A 22,997-nucleotide genomic window follows, 5' to 3' on the forward strand; every position below is an offset into this window, starting at 1 on the left:
TGCACTCTGGTTATGAATCCAAATACAAAGAAAATAAACTCAAGTTTGTTGGTTTGTTTTTGTTTTACGACCACACACCACACCCTCCTAACACACACCAGACCGTCCTACCACACAACATACACTCTTAGTCTTACCACGCACCATACACTCCTACCACACGCCAGACTCCCCTACCACGCACCAGACCCTCCTACCACCTACTATATACACCAGACCCTCCTACCGTACACAAGACCCTCCTACCATACACCAGACCCACCTACCACACACCATACACTCCTACCACACACCAGACCCTTCTGTCACACACCAGACCCACCTATCACATGCCAGACCCTCCTATCACACATCAGACCCTCCTACCACACACCACACCCTCCTACCACACACCAGGCCCTCCAACCACACACCAGACGCTCCTATCACACACTAGAGCCTCCTACCACACACTAGACCCTCCTATCACACACCAGACACCAGACACCCTCCTACCACACATCATGCACTCCTACCACACACCAGGTCCTCCTACCACACACCAGACCCTCCTACCACACACCAGACCCTCCTACCACACGAGGCCTTCCTACCCCACACCACGCCCTCCTACCACACACCATGATCTCCTACCACACATCAGACCTTCTTATCACACACCAGACCCTCCTACCACCACACACCAGGCCCTCCTACCACACACCAGGGGATCAGCTGGATGAAGATGATGCTGCTCTACTTCTACCCTTCGAGGTGGACCAGACAGATGATGAGGACGATGGTGAAGGCGACAAGAGTAACCAGCGCCACGGAGACAAGAAAAGTGCACTTGCGTCGCTGGCGGGCATCGTACTGTGGATCCTACATGAACACAACCAAGCAAACAATATCTAATTCATAATATTTAGTACTGGAGAGCATGCGTCAAATGTATTACAAAGCACATGGATATTACTTAAATATGTGCATAGAGCCTCAAATGTATGTAAATCTACATGTATGTATGCATACAGCCAGATACAATTTAGTTTTCTAAAACACCACCATCATTGTGTTACATTGTAGATCTTAATGAAGGCCCAAAAACAGTTAAAACCTAAACATAAATTTTCCAAATGATGGCTAACACTAAGGCAGAGAATTAAGGTCCAGGGATGAACTTGATTAAAGATCACTTTAACACATCTGTAAAGGAGACGGTCAAATAAGGTTCCTCAAATTATGGAAAATGATCTGAAAGAGGGAAACATCTTTAATGGGGTGAAGAAAGGTACACATTCTATTCTGAAAATGTACTGAACCTTTTTCTACTGGAGACACTCCTGCTATGTTACACACATGGGGGGATTGCCCAAGTGGACATCAAGAGCATAAAAACAAGGAAAATAAGAACAAATACAATTTTTAAAAGAACTCACAAATCCTGTAGAGGATGCTGTCTCACTGTTGAGTGAAGCTTGAGACTTGGTGTCCAGTTTGTAGTCCCGAGGAGGCTCAATGGTCCAGGGCTTGATGTCCACTCGCCTGTGCATTTCAGACATCAGGTTCCGCAACTCTAGGATATCCCTGCAGGGGTAAGAAATATATCGTAGATGGGTCTTTAACATTACTGAAGCAACCTGGGGGGTGTTTCATAAAGCTGTTCTTAAAATTTTGACTGGTAATCAGTTCTGATGTGCTATACTTATCAGAATTTCAATAATTCAGCACAAGAACTGATCACCAGTCGTTTATAACTGTAAGAACCATAGGCGCTGGAAGTGGGGGGGCAGGGGCGGCGGCCGCCCCCCCCCCCCCCCCCATCCAAAAAGTGGGGGGGCAAAACGCATTTTTGCCCCCCCCAAAAAAAAAGCCCCCCCCCAAAAAAAAAAAAAATAAACATAATAATAATAATGATGAAAATAAATGAATAAACAAAGAAAATAAAATAAATATGTATATATATATATGAATAAAAGGGAAAAAATATGGCTACAAACGGCAGCTTTTGGACTGTAAAATGTCAAAATTTTCAAGCTCGCTCGCATCCAGCAGTTGAGCCCGGTGCGCCTACCCCTTAATTTCTAAAGCGAAAAATATAGCTACGACGGCAGTTGTTGGACTCTAGAATGTCAAAATTTTCAAGCTCACTCGCTTCGCTCGCTCGCATTGAATTGTTATGCCATTCTCCTAATGTTGCTGAAAGTAATTGCCAGTAGTTGCGCCCGATACCCCCACCCCTTAATTTCCAAAGCGAAAGATAAATATAGCTACAAACGGGAGTTTTGGGACTGTAAAATGTCAAAATTTTCAAGCTCGCTCGCTATACGCTCGCTCACATTGAATCGTTATGCCACTCTCCTAATGTTGCTGCCAGTAATTGCCAGCAGTTGCGCCCGATGCCCAACTTAATTTCCAAAGCGAAAAGTATAGTTACAAACGGGAGTTTTTGGACTGTAACATGTCAAAATTTTAAAGCTCGCTCGCTTCGCTCGCTCGCATTGAGTTGTTATGCCACTCTCCTAACGTTGCTGCCAGTAATTGCCAGCAGTTGCGCCCGATGCCCCCCCCCCCCTTAATTTCCAAAGCGAAAGATATAGCTACAAACAGGAGTTTGGGGACTGTAAAATGTCAAAATTCTCAAGCTCGCTCGCATTGAATCGTTATGCCATTCTCCTAATGTTGCGGCCAGTAATTGCCAGCAGTTGCGCCCGATGCGCCGCCCCATTAATTTCCAAAGTGAAAGATATAGCTACAAACCCCAGTTTTGGGACTGTAGAATGTCAAAATTTTCAAGCTTGCTCGCTTCGCTCGCTCGCATTGAATCGTTATGCCATTCTCCTAATGTTGCTGCCAATAATTGCCAGCAGTTGCGCCCGATGCGCCCCCATTTATTTCCAAAGCGAAATATATAGCTACAATTAAAACTCCAGTTTTGGAACTGTAGAATATCAAAATTTTCAAGCTCGCTCGCTTCGCTCGCTCCCATTTTATTGTTATGCCATTCACCTTATGTTGCTGACAGTATATAATTTGTCGATCGTTTCACAACGTCATTCCATAATCCATGTAAGGAAAACTTACAATGTTCCTCAATGACTGCGTTGTTGAATGTATCACATTCCGTAATGTATTGTAGTCCCATTATTGCTTACGCACACACGCACATGCATACAGACCGTCAAAATTACTTTATGGTTCCCCCCATGTTTCGACCCACCGTACGCCACTTTACATATATATAAATATACAGTACTCTCCGCATAATCGGGTAGGCTCGGGCAGAGCGTTTCTTATCCGATTAAGCGGAGTACCCGATTAACAGAAGAACCCGGCTCATTCACAATGGACACACACAATGTGTATGTACATGTACATGCATTGTACACTGCACTAAACACCTGTCTGTCTATGCAACTGTGAGTGCCAGCTATACATGTGTAATGTTCGTTTACGTGTGACAAGTCGGTACGTGTACACGTGCTTTCATGTTTAATCACTCCCCAAATGATCGGTTTGCTTTGCAAATTAAGCAGAGAATGCGATTAGCCGTGGAAAATTTGACATTCGTGATTTCTTAAAGTGTTATATATGCGATGAAATGTGGGTAGACATGAGATAAGAATAAAATTATTTACCCATTTATGCGGAGAGGCAACCCGATTATCAGGTAATTTTAATGTGCATTGGAACTGATTCTGACATTACTACCCAATTAAACGGAGTACCCGTTTAAGCGATACCCGATTACGCGGAGAGTACTGTATATATATATACATATATACAGTCAAACTCGGATACCTCGAATTCGTCGGGACTGAAGAAAATGGTTCGAGGTACGCGAATTTCGAGGTACGCGTACGTCGAATTTTCTTCGACTTATCCAAAGTTTATCGTTGTTCAACATGGTATCTGTTGTAGTGCCTACCGATTGTTTGCATGCTTGTCAATTGGAATTGAATCGACTTTTATATGAATGAATTGAATGAAAATCGGAATTGAAATTAAAATTTCAGAAATTGATATTTTGGTGGCCCGATCGCGCCACCGAAAAAATTCGGATGTTTGCCTTTACTAACTTCTGAAAATGAATAGCGGTAACAATCGGCTACGTAAGATGCTAAAATAAATGTCAGATGTTTGCTTTTAATTTTGGAAATGAATAACGGTAATATTCGACTCTGTATGATACTAAAATAAATGTCGGATGTTTGCTAATACTTTTGGAAATGAATAACGATAAGACTCAGCTCTGATGGTGCTAAAACTAATGTCAGATATTTGATTTTGCGTTCGAAAATGATCAAGGATAACATTCGGCTCCGGAAGACGCTGGAATAAATGTCTAATATTTGCTTTGACGTTCGGAAACTAATATTCAACTCCGTACGATGGTTTGATAAATGTCGGGTGTTTCCTTATACTTTCAAAAGGAAATAGCAATAACATTCGGCTCCGGAAGATGCTAAAATAACCTTCTGATGTTTGCTTTTAAAATTTGAAATGAATAAAAGTAACATTCAACTGCGTTCATTGGTAAAATTAATGTTTCATGTTTGCTTTGACGTTCGTAAATGAGTAACAATAATATTCAACTTCTAACGATGATAAAATAAATGCTGGATGTTTGTTTTTACATTTGAAAGCAAATTGCAATAACATTTAGCTCCGGAAGATGCTAAAATAAATGTCGAATGTTTGCTTTGATGTTCTGAAATGAATAACAATACAGTGTAATATCAAACTCCGTACGATGATAAAATAAATGCCGTATGTTTGCTTTTACGATAGGAAGTAAATGGTAATAACATTCAGCTCCGGACGTTATTAAAATACATGTCGAATGATTGCTTTTACGTTTGGCATGTTTGGAAGTGAATGGCGGTAACATTCTGCCCCATACGATGTTAAAAAAATATTGGATATTTGCTATTACATTTCGAAATGAATAACGGTAATTCAGCTATGTTTGATGGTAAAATAAATGTCTGATGTTTGCCTTGACGTTCAAAAATGAAAAACAGTAACATTCGGCTCCGTACAATGATAAAATAATTGTCATATGATTCATTTCACTTTCGGAAGTGGACAGCAGTACCTTCAGCTCCGGATACGATAATGAAATAAATGTCGGATGTTTGAAATGAATAACCGTAATATTCTGCTCCGGACGATGCAAAAATAAATATCAGATTGTTGCTTTTGCATTTGGAAATGATTAACGGTATTAATCCACTCAGTTAGATGCTAAAACAAATAGCGGATGTTTGCTTTCACGTTTGGAAATGGATAAGGATATAAAAAAGAATTCATATCCGCCAAGATGCTAAAATGAATGTCGGTTGTTTGCTTTTACATTTAAAAATGATTAACGGTTATATTCGGCTCCGTAAGGTGCTAACATACTAATATATGTTGGGTGATTGCTTTTACAATAAGAAATGAATAACGGTAACTTTTGGATGCTAACAAATGTCAGCAAATGCTCCCACTTTCTCATTTCAAACGTAAGTTTTAACCTCCTAGAATAAGCATCAACTTTTATAATAATCTCTACGCCTAGGCAAAATTTGCTAAATCTTAAAAAACAGAATAAGATGATTGAATTTTCTATTCACTTCTTTGAGACATGGGCATCTGCATCACTTCAATAATGCTTAATATTAATTTTTCTATGTTTAGTAGGACTAATTTATTTTTTCTAATGTTTTTCCCGTTTTGTGTTTTTTTTTTGCGTCAGCAGATTTTACTTTTGACCACCAAAAAATAAAAATCAATGACATTGGTGACCCGATAAAGTCAGTGTGGAACCCTGTCTATTCCATTCTTTATCATGCTCGGCCTATACTTCCAGATCATTATACGACACTGCATGTATTTTCATAATCGCATTGCTGGAAAAAAATCCAGTGCTTGCGTTCTCGGGGAAGAATAAATGAAACAAACTTCGTGAAAGGCCGAAAAAAAAGTTAGAATATAGGCACTACACAGGATATTGATGTTAGAACAGTGGACCGTGATTAACGCCAAAGACATAACTGTCAACACCTAAGCAGGTGCGCCACGACGGTTAAGAAATCTACGTGCACGGTATGGCTACTCGGTATCACCCACGATCAAAAATCAGAACACAGTGGTTAAAGAAAAGAGCGTAGTGTTAACGTAAGTACTCCATTGGCACGGGTGCTATGTGCATATCGTGTACGTGTGTAGTAGGTAGGTGTTGGGGGTTTTTCTTGTCAGCAGTGTAGGCCTACCGGGTATTTCTTTGGGCGCGCGATTGTTAAGAATATTTACAGTCGAGTGTGAAAAGATTTGTAACATGTCTCCGCTGTCCACGCGCGCTTAATCGGAGATTCTGAGTGACGTTGCAATTCGATTCGAGCTACATGCTGGGAAAAACAATAAGTTAATTAAGATCAGGACAGTAGATTTCACTTCGAGGTAACCGAACTTCGAGTTATTTTCTTCGAGCTACGCGAATTTTAATACACGGAAACTCCATAGGAACAATCGGGACTTTCATTTTGCACCCGAGGTAAGTGATATTCGGCTTATCCGACGTCGAGGTATCCGAGGTTGACTGTGTATATATATATATATATATATATATATATATATATATATATAATAGATGTGTGTGCATGTGTGTGTGTATGTGTATATTGTGTAACATATGCATGGTCTAATCTTGAGCCCCCTCCAATGTTTGCCCCCCCCCCCCCCAATCCAAAACTGCTTCCGGCACGCCTGGTAAGAACTGCTTTATGAAACACCCCCATGTTCTGTTGATGTAAGTCAAAAAGAAAGCATGACATCACTGTAGCCGCTAATAGAGATGACTTTAGCTACAAAGAACATTCATACAATACCGGTATGTAAAACAAGTTTGATCAAAGTCACTTGTCACCATGTATTTAAATCTTATGGACACTTTCTGTAAAGGTTAATCGAAAGGAAAAATCAAGAGTTTTTGTGTTGCATGAATCAACTAACTGAGACTTGTGAAGACAAATAACTAAATGAACAAAGTTGATTTACTTGATAGATACACACAAATAAGTTTGATACAGCACACCAGCAACTTTTCGAGTACTTTTTGCTGGTAAATCAATTTTAGGTGTGTCCCTATTTCCAACACAAACAATATACAATATCAAATGAATAATTTCTTGACCCTTCCTAGACCATCAATAAATAACTTCTTGATTATAAAACCTTTCAAAGACATTTATTTCAAACAAAATGTAATGAGTGCATTTAAAAAACAACAATAAATACACACACATCTGTGGGTTAGTAAAAAGTAATAGTGCAAGATTTTGATGGTAGTTAATACACTACTTCAAGGAAAGCAATTAGTTTCATCAGTTTAAAAAAAAAGTGGATATTAATTTAAGCATAATCTCTTTTAGCTTTACTAGTTCACTGTGTTTGACTCCGATTTTTTATATAAAGCACATGCAGAAAGCTACATGAAGCACACATTAGTAGTTAAAGTTACAAGTTAGGAGGTAAAGTGCAATGAAAGGTGAAAGGTCATCTATGGTCCTAAGCTTTGTGAGCTTGAAAATCAGAGGCTTGCTTGAAGCGGGACAGTCTCACTAGCTTATAATTACTTCCCAGATATTATTGAATGTGTAGGTGACAGCAATTGTCAATTTGTTTGTCAAATGCAGATCTGTGACCACTTGTACTGCACATATTTGACTGCTAATCCTTCCAAGCATCAAAATGGTAACACTACGCACGTGGGAAATAGCAATGAGCTACATTAACATTGTAAAACCAGAAATTTTCATGTGCATGAAATCTTCACAAATTTTCCGAGCCAAGATTCACAAAAGTTAAATGCACACAAAAGTTCTTGTCTACACTTTATGCATTGAATGCAAATGGAAATTCACAAATATTTTATGCCGCGAACAAGTTTGTCAGCTCCAATTTGCGAAAATTTCATGCTGCGAATATTTCTGGTTTTACTGTAGTGTATTTTGGTTTCTCAGCACAGAAGGAGCTCTCCACTCTCCTTCCTCTTTTCCTGTCACTTTGATCACAGTGCGAAGAGAAATAATTGGCCGGCACATAAAGAATTGTGAAAAGGCTATAAACTGAAGAGCAGTTCACATTCCCATCCCACCCCCTCCCCTCCATTTCACAGGGGCGAGTATAAGCCCCCCTTTATTACCTCTCCAGTAATCTTATGTCTTCCCTTTCCAGCACCATCTTGTCGATGCTGGGTATGTCCAGGTTCTCCACGTTGACAGGAATGTTATCGACCCCCAGGGGTTCCATGACACCCGTATTGATGAGAACCTTGTTACCTGGTGCAACAGTCCAATGTGTGTTAGGAGGTGGGGGTTAGTACAACGTGCATGGAGGCTATCAATGTGCAAGCCTGCCTCTGTTTAGATGGTGTCTGTATAATATCAATACTACAGAATTAAATGCTAGTAAAAAATGAGAAAACATGGTATAATGTATTAGTGACTATACACTGCATGTGTGCTAGCAGGAGGGTACTGTATATGCCGTTATATTTGCGTCCAGATATTTTTGCGAATGAGGAGGTCACGGACATTTTCGCGAGATGTTTTCGCGAATTGACGCAGAGGCCTTCATAAGTGCATAACTGCCTTAGCGCATGGTGACATTTTCATGTTTTGTTAAATTCGCGGTCTAACTGTGATTTGTGAAATTAGCGAAAATTAAACCCTCACAAAAATAACAGCTTATACAGTATTACTATTATTACCACATTAGTAAGAAACCCAGCTTTCAGGATGCGTCCTGTCCATTTGCATCTGTAGTCCACATATTCCATAACATTCATAACAACTCCGGATGGCTATAAACATGTGTTAAGTCTATTTTAAAAGTTAATGGATTCCTTCGTATCTTTGGATTTGACTTGGTGAGGTTGACTGTATATAATTGTTACCTAAAAGCCCAAATACAGTTCTTGTATGCCATGCAGAGCTGTCAATTTTTGCTCTAAAAATACACATATGCAGAGCAAATGTTTTAAAATAATGATTTAAATGATTAGATTTCCAGTTAGGATGATATTAATGGCAAATGTGACTCCAGTTAGTATATTAATGGAAGATGTGACAAATTAAACTGCTTATGAAAGTTGTTAAAAGTGGAGTAAAAATCAAAGATTTTAGAGAGTGAGGTGATATTAGTGAGCAGAATCTGGTAAGTATTAAACTGCAAAGTGAATTGCAGTCTGTATCCATCTGTGGGATGTTGTAACTAAGAAGAAAACTATGACCATTCTGTAATAGATCCAGAGTGCATCTACTGACCTGCATGGATAGGGAAGGACCGGACCAGTTCCAGTGACTTTCTCATGTGGCCCTCAAACACTTCGAGACAGGCCGAGAACATGTTCCACAGCCGCTCGTACTCAGAGCGCTCCGACTTGAAGTCAAATTTACTGGTAGTGAAGAGGGTGAATTATGGGAGGGAGAGAAAAAAAAATAAAGAAGATAGATTGTGTACATTCTCACAAGTAATACTGCCAAAACTATAAACAATAAAAAAAGCAAAAATTGCAATACAATGAAGTTGGACAAATGATGAAAATGTGCAGGCAAATATCAAAATAAACTGCAATTTTGACAAGTCCCAATTGATATAATAGGGAGCTTTAGATTTTAGACGCGCGGACGTTCAAAGGAAAAAAACATGTTCTGAGCTTGCGCAGTAGCGCGCGTAAAGTCAATCTATTTTTAGCTTGCGTCGCCTGAGTTGTTTACTACGCGTACTGGGCTATTTTCACGTCCGCACAGTTTGTGACGTAGAGAGCTTCTTCATGCACTGATCATATGGGGGCGCGATTTTATTTTTTATACGTTGCGTCCCAGCGTAATCTAAAGCTACTTTTCCACACGACGCAGGGAGAGGAGAACGTCCAGCGCACTCGTCGTCTCAAACGTCCGCGCGTCAAAATCTAAATCTCCCTAATTTCTCTTAGAGTCCCGACAGATCTAGATAATCATCACGTTGAATTGAGGTTTATAATTCAGACTTAGGATAAAGGGTCTATACATTGGGACTAAAACATTAGAGTTGAAGATTTGGGTGAAGGTCAAATACTGGATCTAAAAAGTGGCATACATACCTGGCATGAGTGTTAGAAAACAATAGTGGGGACTACTGTAAAAGCGGTTTCTTTCGCGTACAGAAACTTTCGCGGTTTCCATCTGTGTCGTCTTTTTCGCGTGTGTTTAAATTCGCGGTCGGCAAAATCTGTGAACTCACAGTCGGCAAAAACTGTTTTATTTTGCACATGAAACCCCAAAATATTATTCAATTATTCTTTTATATATTGAATAGAAATTAAAATCAAATGCAGGCTTACCTGAAATCCCGTTTCTTGAGTACTTTATAATATGCTTGTAACTACTGCGCGGTATCGCTGTGTGTGTGTTGGCCATCAATACACTCAATGCGCGGAATCTTCGTGTGTGCATGTGCGAAATAGCGTTGTAACAAGCGGCGAGTTCAAAACATTTTCACCTGATGTTAAATTCGCGTTTCAACCTCAAAGCGCGCAAAGCGCGAAAAAAAAACCACCGCATCAGAAACCACTTTTACAGTATGCTAAATTGGACTGGCTTCCAAAAGACTGTATTTACCACCAGATCCAGGGAACAGGTTCCTTCCAAAGCAAGTTGATCCTCAATGTTGACCTTACACATTGAGTAGATCGTCCTTCCTAAAAGTACATCCTTGCTAAATACTAAATTTTGCTCTTCCACATAAGAATGTTTAAGAAAGCTTGACATAATTGTATTGATGATTTTAGGGATGTATTTCTGAGTACTTTCATGTATACTTCGAATGCTTGCCCCTACAATTTGACTTTCTCTGCTAATAGAACCCTCTGATCTGAATGGAATCAGGTCCTTTGAATGTTGCAGATATACACTTCAATAGGAAGACCTGGGTTGGAAATGCAAGGCAAATATTTCTTCATGAGTGACTTCATCAAATATCTCTCATCTTGTTTTGTTTTGTTTTAAGGGGTTTTCTCTTTTTATTGGGAAGGAGAAGACACATTGCGGGGGAGATTGCTGTAAGTAACATCAAATACCATATTGAAATAAAGAGTTATTTTGTGTAGTATTTCTCATATTTAGAAAATCATTTACTATCATTTGAAAATCATCTGAGGAAGAAGATTAATCTGAGAAACCAGCTCACTCTTTCAGGTGCGGGAGCAACTTGCGCATGCTCTTCTTGGCCATATCAAAGGTGTTCTTCCGCGTCCGCTTCAATTCGTCCCTCAGGTAGTCTGAGTCGCTGGAGCCACCCAGGGTCAGCACCAGGTCATGGTAGCGTGCCGTCTCGACGTTGAACTCTTTCACCAGCTGAGCAGGACATCAACAAAACAACAACATCAATCACAAGCAGTTTGGAAAATGCTATTGTGCAATCACACAAGTTGTGGGGTAATCCAGCAAGATCTGCACTGAATCTCACAAAGACAGAGCAGAATATCACTTTGTATGATGAATTGCACAAAATCTTTTCTTTAACTCAAAAAGCAGGGTATCAAAATAATAATAATAATAATAATACAATACATTTATAAGGCGCTTAATACCGATGTTTCTAAGCGCACAGTTTACCGGAAAATTAATATCTATACCAGAATAATACAAAAATACCAAAATACAAGTACAAACATACCAAAAAGAAAAAAAAAAAAAAATAGATACAGAGTATAATTACGATAAATAATGAAAATCAAAACCAGTGTGCACCTCCATTGACCGACCCACAACTGGACTATTCCAAAGAACTATCTACTAACTAGATATATCGCTACGGCTACTGATATGCCTCCGCCATAATGCATGGTTCTCCTAATAGGTCTATAGTACAATGTCTTGACAATGTGTGATGACAGTTTCACACAATTGGCAAAATATTAAAATGACAATTTTGACACAAATGTGCTGAATGTTCACTTTCCTAGAACTAGGTTCAATTGGATGAATGATTAAAATGTCAGAGTGCAGGTATTTGGGGAACTGGTGATTTTTACTTGACTTTTGACCCTTTTATAAGTTTATGCATTGAGTAATTTTCAAGGTATTGAGAAAAAGTATAATTTCAGTATCAAATGGGAAAATAGCATTATCTAAACCTGGCCTTTGACCTTTGACCTCACAGTTCCAAAGAGAATCACTGTTAGGTTGAACATGCATAAATATGTAAGTTTCATGATACCTTGAGTTACTTTCGAGATATGGAGGAAAAAGTGTAATTTAGCACTTTCACTTGACCTTTTACCTTTTGACCTTTGACCTTTTGGCAAGAAACTTCCCCAAAAATATATATTGGGTAATACATGCCATACATCAAGTTTAAAAAAAAAAAAAACTTCAGGCATATATTGCATTTTAAGGAAAGTAGTGATATTTTGAGGAGTTGACCTTGACCTTTGACCCCTGACCTTTGACCCATGACCCTCAACTTCCCTAGATAATCACTGCCCATCGGTACAAGCATATATACTAAGTTCCATGAAGATACCTTGAACCATTTGCGAGATATGGAGAAAAACATGAAATTTCAATTTTTTTCACAAAAATAACCTGTGACCTTTGACCTTTGACCCTGTGACCCACACAAAGTATTATCCCCCAAGGATATACCCTCATACCAAGTTTAATGTAAAACCACCACACGGTTCTTGAGATATCGACAAAAACAAAACGGGACGGACGGACGTACGGACGGACGTACGGACGGACGTACGGACGTACGGACGTACGGACGTACGGACGTACGGACGGACGGACGGACGGACGGACGACCCGAAAACATAATGCCTCCGGCCACTTCGTTGCGGAGGCATAAAAAGATAAGTCTTAAGCAAAATCTTAAACTGATTAACGGAAGTGGCTTGATGTATATAGGCGGGTAGAGAATTCCAGAGAGAAGGGGCAATTGTAGAAAAAGCACCAGGTCAAAATATTCTAACATATATACTGTATACGCCGAATATTTCGCGAGGTTTTTATTTTCGCAAATTTCGCAAGTCGGCTGCTATTCGCGAAATTAAAAATGCGTGAAAATATTGACTCTGATGCCGATATGAATGTGACGTACATGTACACATTTCTCCGTTCAGTACAGGACTCCACGATCGCGAATTTAACCACTCGTGAAATTGTCGGGAAGTCCCGATTCGCGAAAATTTAGACTCGTGAAATATATGGCGTATACAGTATTTGTTCGTCAAATCTGCAAATTCAATCAAGCACTGGACATTATGGAGATCACTTCACTTAAAAATTTTGCTCAGAAAAAGGACATTAAAATACAAGCAAGGAAACTCAAGATTAAAATCTTCACAGAATGAATTTTTGATGTCCCAGGCTGTAAATGCAATAAATGTTGGTTACTTTGAAACTACTGAAGGCTAAAATTTGTGTGGACAAAATCTAGTGAATCAATTCAAATTATGAATACATATGTTATTATAAGACTTCCTAACTAAATATTCCATATTTATGCAATGTCCGGGGACCAGTTCACTTAACTCTGTGGAATTTCTTAGAACTCTGATTGCTCTTACGTTTTTCTTACTTCTTTTTTTTTTCTTTTCTACTCTGAACTATGTGAATTACACCTTATGTCAATGTGTTGGAATGTAAAACCAAATTTTAATTTTAGAATCAATTTCGTCTTGCAGAGCACTAGACAAGTTGGCTCAAGCGGGGCCTGCTATTACAGTCTCCTGGACACAGTGTTGCCACTATTACTAGCACTGTTTATCTGATCATGTGACTGGATCTTTTACCTTTGTGCACTGCGGCATCCCACACTCCTCTATCTCGTCTGTATCCATGTCGCTGTGTGCACAGTTGTCTGAGTGAGTGAGATTACAGCTGTTGTGCCTGTGAAAGGTTAAAGGTCATTGACAATTAAGAATTACAATAACAACACAAAAACTAGAAATGTCGCTATGGCGACTGATGCCTCCGCCATAATGCATGATTCTCCCAATAGGGGTATAGTACAATGTCTTCACAATGTGTGATCCATGACAGTTTCACATAACTGACAAAAAAATAAAAATATGACAGGTTTGTCAGAAATGACTTGAATGTTCACTTTCCTTGAACTGGGTTTGCTATAATTGTCAAAGAGTGCAGGTACACATATTTGGGGGATTGAGAATTTTTACTTGAATTCTGACAGACCCTTTTATAAGTTCATGCATTGAGTAATTTCCAAGGTATGAAGAAAGAGTGTAATTACAGTATAAAATAGATTTTTTTTTTTTTTTATGGGGGGGGGGGGGCATTGAAACCTGGCCTTTGACCCTTAACCTTTGACCTTTGACATTCTGGCTTGAAATTTCCTGGAGAATCTCCATTAGGTAATGCATGTATATATTAAGTTAGAATATACTAGTGTATGAGGGAAATAGTAAAATATTGAGGAGTTGACCTTAACCTTTGACCCCATGACTACTGACCTATGACCCCTAAATTCCCTAGATAATCTCTGCCAGTCAGTACATGCGTATGTACCAAGTTCCATGAAGATACATTGAACCATTTGTGAGAGAAGTGATATTACAACATTTTCACCTAACCTTTGACCTTTTGACCTTTGACCTTGGGACATGAAACTCTCTGTAGAATCTTTATGCAGTAGTACATGTCTACACCAAGTTTCAAGAAAATACCCTGGGGCATTGCCGAGATATTGGGGAAATAGCAACATTTTCAGCATTTGACCTTGACCTTTTGACCTTTGACCTCTTGCCAATGTCACTAAAATCTACTCAACTAATTGTCCCATCATACATCATCCTTGGACCAAGTTTGGTGAAAACTGCTTTATCCAGTTCTGAGCTATCACGTAAACAGATAAATTTCAGGATTTGACCTTCATCTTTGACCTTTGACCTCAGTCCGATTTCACTAAAAAACTAATCAAGTAATTGTCCTATCATACATCATCCTCCGACAAAGTTTAGTGAAATTTGCTCGATCCAGTCTTGAGTTATCGCGTAAACAGATACAATTTCATGATTTGACCTTGCCCTTTGACCTTTGACCTTTGGCGGATTTCACCCAAAATCTAATCAACTAATTGCCCCATCATACTTTATACTTGGACCAAGTTTGGTAGAATTCAAGTCAATATTACTCAAGTTATCGCGTAAACGAAAGCGGACGGACGTACGGACGTACGGACGTACGTACGGACGGACGGACCCACCGAAAACATAATGCCTCCGGCACCACTTTGTGGCGGAGGCATAATAATACAGGAAAGGTTCAGGGTCTGTTCACGGGAGGAAAAAAACAAAGGAAAAAAGGCTGTATATCACAAACATTATGCGCTGTTAAAAAGCTGATGTCTATTGTTATCATCTAAGCAACAGACAGCATGGACTTATATCTGATCATCATTTTACTTCTCTTGGACGCACTGTCTGCACCATCTTGTTCATAGGTATCTGAATATGAAGTTTTTAAGTGAAAGTATTCAGGAAAGTCCTTTCACTTGAAAAGAAAATCAAGATCAGAAAGACTTCACATAATCTGAGAAAGTTGACAAGAATTTTGATTGAGAAACATGGCTTTCACCAACATAGTGATTAGTGCTTTGGATTGTTTTTGTTTGTTTGTTTGTTTGTTTGTTTGTTTGTTTTTTTTAAGCTCTTGAAATTGAAAAGGTGCCTCATGTGAAGTAGAAAATACACACAATGTCCTCTGTAAGCACCAGCTCAATCCACCCTATATTTGATTGCTACACTGCTCATTCCACGACAGTCTGGGACTGACCAAAATCTTACCAGTGTATATAGCACTTATGAGTCTTACTCACGCTCTTAGCAGGGCAACAAACATTTACATATCAATGAGATACTTGTGTGTCACCTGAATTTTTGGCGATTTTCAAAAATATTCCCACGTCAGGAATTGAACTGCTGGCCTTTACATTCTCTTGTTAGTACCGGTGAAGGTATCTACTTTTTCTAGGTGCCTCCTGTAAAACCTGAGCAAGATTTGGCAGCTCTGCAATTAATATGATCTAAAAAAAGAAAAAAAAAAAGAAAAGATAACTGATTCCAGGCTTGAGCAGCAACAGGCCATATATGTGTACATGTAGGAAGTAAAACTCACCTCCGTATCATATTTTTCCCAAAGTGAAGGGCATTCATGCCAACACGGGGCGTATGCACCGTTCAGACGACGTTGTCCAGAGTCTTGTTGATACTTGATAGATGGGTTGGTAGTTCCTAGTGATTTGGAGCGTCTAGAGGTCTATCAGCAGAAAGCCAAGGCTCTTCCAACTTCTGGACACTCTGCTACAGTGCTAGTTGTCTTCAAACCTACTGTTCAAACAGTGTTTCATTTAGAGTACAACAAATGACGAGTGTACAGTAAAAAGCATTTTATAGAGAATTAACTAAAAGATATATCTCTGATTAAATTTGTGCTTACATTGCTTAATTGTCTTATGCATCTGTACATACATAATGCCTTTCAAAATGTAGTCTGAGTTGAGTTGTCACATGTAATTTTATTTCATACATCATTTTGACTGTTCTTTAATTAGTCTCCTTTCCTTTGGCCAAGTCACACTTTAAAACAGCAACAGCAATGTTACTATCGTATTCTACAACGTCAATGTCCTCCCTCTTACAACAATATGATGAAAGTATACTTGCAAGCATGGTGTCACCAGACACCATGGTATTACCGGACACGCACATTTTTGTACAAATGTGTATGTATACCTATGACATTCTCTACACGCTAGACTTTGCAGATTAGCCTCACAGAACTTTGTGTGGACCGAAATCGCAAAAAAACGCGACATAAAAAGGTAAAAACACACAAAAAAATTTCACATTTTACCTTAAATTTATAGTTGAGTGACCCGCACCTCGCCACAGTTAATATTTATGCATGTTTGAATCACATTTCGCAACTGAAAATCTATGAAATCCCATTCACATAGGCCTACAGGAAAAATGCTGAAGATTCCAATAGAGCCAAAAGTTCACTGATCGATATCGGAAATTTGTAGCTATTGTCCCCAAATGCGAACGATGCAGAATAGTTGTGCGCTAAGGGGCCCACAACTCGTCATCAGCGCATGCAGCTCCCATACACAAAGCACGTAAACTAGAAGCAGAGTCTAACCAGTTGTCGATTTCTCACAAGGTTTTATTGTGTGAACTGTTCGAAATGTTCAAGATAGACATTTTACCATAAAATATGAAATTTGAGCCTCATGTTAATTTAGTACCAGTTTCCACATTCACACTTGACACAGACACAGTAGCCTACATTTTCATATCACAGATGTTTGTCTTCATTTCAGTGTCTTCTGACAGAAAAACATCTTGAAACAGAGGCAACATCTACACTGTTCTGTATACTGAAAATCACTGTTCGTTCGTGTTTTTAAATACATGTACTAACGTTACGTTGTCGTAAGGTCCGTAATTAAAGATGGGTACGTATTTTATAGGACTCTGTCGCTAACGTTACAGCAGTGGCCAGTGGACGAATCCAGCAAGCAGCAAGTTTTAAGGACATTCAGCTCACAGCGTAGCGGATGCGATCGACCTGCAAAATGTATGCACAGATACCTCTATCTTTAACTGTTGAAAATGTTCTAATTACCTTAGTTTTAGATGACATCCCGGTGAAATTGACTAGCAAACCTCAAGACATCGTGGATCGTGAAATGTTGATCACGCAAAAACTGTGAGTTTAAGCCTTTACCCTGTTACGATGTTGTTTTCCGTACTAGCTCGCTTGTCACACTGTACGTTGAATATTGCCTGTATTGTGCTGCTACGTCCAGCCTGCGGAGCTTGTTTATGTAGCTTTTTGGTGCAACGTTACGGCAACTCATGAATAAACAGCAGTCGTTATGATAATGTTGCTGTTAAATATGCAACATTCCAATGACTGTCTCTTCTACCCTTTTCTGTTTTATTCTTCAACGATCTTTTCAAAAGCGTATAAAGCTCATTATCCTAGTCAAATTCAATGTTCATATGAAATACATGCCAAAAACTAACAGAAAAGGGGGACTTCCAGGAACCCCCAAAACTTCATGATATCTTTAACAAAACACCATCATCTTTCTTTCAATTACCTTGATGAGCGCGACCAGCAAAACAGAGAAAGAAAAAAAAAAAACCATAGTGAAATGTGATTGCAAGTTTTACACACGTTAGTAGAGAAATAAAGCACAACGGATCAGGTCTGAAAACCTGCAAAACTTTGCATTTTCTCTATTAGTGTCAGATAGTAAGAATATTTATGTAGATTTTTAGGCCTATGTCACGGCAAAATTCCTGAAGAATGGGCTATTCATCAATACAAAAAAAAAGAAACATCAATGTATGCTGAAAATTATTATACCTAATTTTTATGATGATTTATGAGCAAACACCATGGCATGTAACCGCGGAATGCGTCTAGTCATCTGTTAATTTCTTCATCTGTTCAGCCCTATTTATCTATCCAGGTTTTGTAGACCTACATACCTATTTTTTTTTAATTCGATATCAGAATGCATCTGATAATCATGAATCGTTCATCTGTATTCAGTTAAAAGTATTCTATAATACTCATTCTTGTGTCCAAACTCATCATCAGCTATAAAGTCACTCCGCACTCCACAAATTGAGCAGCATTTAGTCATCCTCCAGGAAACACTGAGGGCAAAAAGGGAGAGGCAGAAGAAGGAGGTCCTCTCTCAGTGAGTTCCAGTGGTAGGCTGTTCTTTATTAAGAAAGAATGACCTGAGGTCAAAGAAAGAACTAATGGAAAGTAAAAATGAGGTTTAATCATAAGCTGAATGGGAACAGAACAAAAATACAAAACAACAACAACATGAACACAACCAAATGAAAATGGGGGGGGGGGGGGGGGGCTTCCCCCCAGATTCTTACTAAAGTGATTATAGATTCAACAAAGAAAAGTCAAAACGAATCACATACAAAACGGACACAACATGATCGTGTAACTTTACAACAGATGATGCATATTCATACCCACTCCACCTTATTGGTTATTTACATAATACCCCCAATAGCGCACCAATATCACCCTACGCAGGCAACACGTCTATTAAATGCTATATATAGTTTAATTTCTTTCTTACGTTCACCGAAGGTCCGCTAGCTCAGTCGGCAGAGCATCGTGCTAATAACGCGAGGGTCATGAGTTCGAGCCTCATGTGGACCACAGCCGGTGATTTTTTTTTTTTTTTTTTTTTGGGGGGGGGGGGGGGGTTTGCCCCTTATCTCTTTTTTTTTTTTTTTTAAGTAAATCATTTTTAACTGACTTGCCGACTAGTATCAATAAAAGAAATGTACTGGTCTCTTCTTTTGCTGTGGGTTGATTGCACATTATCATTATAGTCGCTGAAATCATCTATAGATATCTACTATATATGACCTAGAAAAGCTAAGTATTTCAAAACCATCACTGCGGTTGAAATATGGATAATGTATGCGCTGCAATCAACACTTCTGACAATTTAATGTCTGTATCAAAGTTTTTATCGTTACCACTATCATTAACACTACCATCTATGGAAGAATCCGAGATGTTGTTGCCATTCAATTCATAATTCGTGGCACAAGCATTGGTCCAGCATTTCATTTTACACAGCAATTGTGATGATTCCATAGCAATGTTCAAACAGTTACTTGTGGTAATGACATGCAGTCAACATAATCATAACCTTACATCATCTTCGTTATAACAACATTAATTGCAGTGTTTACTTCCAAGATGATTTATTTTCTCTCAGTGCTTTATATGTAAAGTGTTCATTAGACTGCTGCTCTTTATTGGGAAGCTACTGAACTCTTAGGCCTATGTGATGTGTGTGTGTTTGGGGGGGGGGGGGTAGTGCATGCTCGTAATTGGGTCAAGGGGCACTGCCCCCCCCCCCCCCACCTCACCCCATCTATCTCAAGTGGAACCATCCGAAAGTAGGCCCTCCTATTATTGTGGCTTTTATAGGCTACCGCCCTACGAATAAGTTCCCTTTGATTGTTTTTTTTTTCCCTACAGCTGCTGCTGCACCCCTCCCCCGACCCACCCCTCCTCCCCCGTGTCGCAGCCTTTGATTAGTAGATGATCAACTTTGCTATACTTTCAGGTATTCATTGCTCCAATCATATGACATAGTTTATGTTTTGAATTTTCCGTAACTACGTCAGTACTCATTCTTGAATAATGATTAATTGACTATGAGGCATCAATCATGCTTTTCCAGATACGTTACCACATAAATTAATCTCATTCTGTACCATCCAGTAACAATTCCGGTTTCCAGCTTAATGATTAATTACTAGTACCACACAATAATGTTTATTTTGAACATACATGGGTAGTCTAGGCGGTGTAGGTAAACTACATATATACAACATTCTGGTTGCACGACTGATGACGTTGAGTTGGGCGGTTTTTTTTTTTTAATGAAAGTGCGTTTCCTAGGTAACCGTTGGCTGCCATTGTCTCGCAGCATCCAATACTTCTCACGCAAATATTGGGCGCTCAAAGGAGGCCCTCAAGACAAGTAGAAGTGCTTATCAAATACGTTTTGTCTTTTCTCTTTTGCAGGAATGTTATGAATAGTTTCATCTCAAAACGATTTAAACTCTATTCTTGTTGATTTTAGATGTTTCCCATTAAAGCTATAGTAAAACACACACACACACACAGAGAAAATGATATTTTGGTCATAATTTCAAGAATATTCCTTATTATGTGTAAAACAAGTGAGGTACCACTATAAAATGTTTTATTTTGCTCAATCAAAATATACTTTATTGTGTCCCCATCACCGAACATATTTTAATTCGTCACTCCTACACCCTTTACCTGCTTTCAGCCAAATTTGGTGACTTTTTCTAAAATCTTATTGCAAACATGTTGATATCTAATTTAGCTACGTCTGCTATTGCTGGTTACGATGGAAACCGTAAACTGACAACAATGTCTGTCAGATTTTGCATGTTTTTCTGTTTAAATTTCAGTTAACAATGTAATAATGGATGAAATGGGAAGTAATTATGTGAAGTGATTTTGGTCGTCAATTGCTCTGAAATAGTCGTCTTATTATTTCCTTTATTTTTATTTGACATAGCCATCAAATAATAGAAATATTACAAATAATCGGAAAAAAGAGCATTTCCCAAAGACTACTCTTTTATTTTGTGTAATTTTCACACAAACTTTACTTGTAATATCATTTGTTTATCATATTACCAATCTGCAGACTCTAGATTCCAATATCATGGAAATATGAAATGTGGCCTATCCCTAAGCAATATATGTTTCATGTATTTCTTCATATTCCAATGAATAGCGCTCCCATGAATTGACCTTGAGAAATTTTAACCGTATCAAAATAGTGAAGGTTGACTTGCTTTGGTAGCAAATTATGAAAATGATTGATATAGAATAAAAACATATACTGGGGATGAAAAAACATAAAGACAAATATGATTTTAGCATATTTCCTTTGTATTTCCTCATATTTTGGTAAATAGCACCCCTCAATGGGTGCCCTTGAGAAATGTCTAATGTTGGGTCATGTAGAGTATGAGTTGCTCTACCCAAGTGCCAATAATATGACTGAGATACATCACATAATAAAGAAGCTGTTTGGGGCACAATGTGTCCCCCTTGGGCTTGGAAGGGGTCAAAATAGCTTAAAGGGATCGTACAGTTTTGGTTGAGACCTAATTTCAGGTTTCTAACATTTTTCGGTGAGATAATGAGAAACCTCTCATGAAATATGAAAGAGCATGTAATTCTATGAGGAATTCAACATTTATTTGATGAAAATTGGTTTTGAAATGGCTGAGATATCCAAAAAAGAGCAATTCTAATAAAGTGTGGGACCCACACTTTATTATGATCGCTTTGTTTTACTTTGTTTTTGGATGTTTCAGTCATTCCAAACCCGATTTTCATCAAATAAACTTTGAATTCCTCTTAAAATGGTATGCTCTGTACTACATCCTAAGTGTTTTCTTGGTATCTCGCAAAAAGTTAAAAGCCCAATTCTCATCTCCACCAATACTGTACTATCCCTTTAATAGGGTTAAGAGAGACGAAATGAGAAGGGGAAATTAATGGATGTTTACATTTGATTAAAGAATAAAACAGAAGGGAAGAACAACATCAAATTGAGACTGAAAAAAGTGCATAAAGGGAAAAGAGAAGATTACAAATACTAGTGGCAGTTACAAGATGGTAAAGCAGAAGTGAGAAGTGACGAGATGATATAGTGCAATGTGTGAGGAGCGGTGTAAAACAGATATACAATGTACTTTGAATTAAAAAAAGATAATATTTGCGATGGAACTAACTCATTCTGTACATGCTTACTGATTCAAATGAGAGATATATTGTTTGTATGTTTGCCGGGTTTTTTCTTTATATTATAGCTCACAAGCATGGGATGGGGTGAACTTATAGGTATGAAATATTTCTACTTTCTATACATCATCATACAACAAGGCAGAGTTTGAATTTGCAATGGAGGTGGACGGTGGAATCAAGAAAAAAAAAATCAAAACAAAATGCATAATGGATAAGCTAGAAGTTCTGTCACGTCGAAATTAAATCAAGCTGTCGCTTGAATCATTCACGCTATCCACTTGAACTTTGTTGGTATATTACATTAACACTTTTTTACTGCTGGGGCAGATTGTATACTCGAGCAATGTGAGAAGAATCTTGAAATGAAATTGAATTGCACGGTAGTTGGAGACGAGTGTATTTTGTTTTCCCGCCTGAATTTTCCCTGCTGACTGCATCTCAAGCTGAGGAGGTACCAGGCGCCTATAATACCTCCTCGCTCAGACCGGCTGGAAGCTTGAACACTGACAGGGAACAAAAATCTGTTACTGTTGGCAACATTTCATTTGCGAGCACAGCTCATGTACGGATAGATTTACTAATACCGATAGAGGTCAATTA

At 38.6% G+C, this 22,997-nt stretch overlaps 1 protein-coding gene and 1 non-coding gene across 2 annotated transcripts; one reads left to right on the forward strand and one right to left on the reverse strand.

Moving 5' to 3' along the window:
• Positions 1-632: 632 nt before the first annotated feature.
• On the reverse strand, positions 633-17,801 carry LOC139717044 (regulator of G-protein signaling 9-binding protein-like). The gene is made up of 8 exons (XM_071628556.1): positions 17,661-17,801; positions 16,149-16,360; positions 13,805-13,901; positions 11,194-11,360; positions 9,291-9,421; positions 8,168-8,303; positions 1,419-1,566; positions 633-861 (listed from the first exon to the last, which is right to left on the reverse strand). The coding sequence occupies exons 2-8, from the start codon at positions 16,184-16,186 to the stop codon at positions 742-744; spliced, it is 837 nt and encodes a 278-aa protein (XP_071484657.1). The 5' UTR covers positions 16,187-16,360; positions 17,661-17,801; the 3' UTR covers positions 633-741.
• Positions 17,802-19,165: 1,364 nt separating this feature from the next.
• Positions 19,166-19,238, forward strand: Trnai-aau (transfer RNA isoleucine (anticodon AAU)). Its single transcript has one exon. It is a non-coding gene; the product is annotated as a tRNA-Ile (tRNA).
• The last annotated feature ends 3,759 nt before the right edge of the window (positions 19,239-22,997 follow it).

The sequence above is a fragment of the Diadema antillarum genome, unplaced genomic scaffold (assembly GCF_040938485.1).
Source record: "Diadema antillarum isolate AM-2024a unplaced genomic scaffold, OU_Dant_1.0 scf00000071, whole genome shotgun sequence".
NCBI lineage: Eukaryota > Metazoa > Echinodermata > Echinoidea > Diadematoida > Diadematidae > Diadema > Diadema antillarum.

Bases quoted from the DNA above. Each gene is read 5' to 3' on its own strand.
- LOC139717044 (XM_071628556.1), bottom strand. From the start codon at position 16,186: ATGAATGCCCTTCACTTTGGGAAAAATATGATACGGAG. The intron at 9,422-11,193 runs GTGAGCTGGTTT...CTTCACTACCAG, and splicing joins TTGCTCCCGCACCTGAAAGA to TAAATTTGACTTCAAGTCGG. The intron at 8,304-9,290 runs GTCAGTAGATGC...CTGTTGCACCAG, and splicing joins GTCCTTCCCTATCCATGCAG to GTAACAAGGTTCTCATCAAT.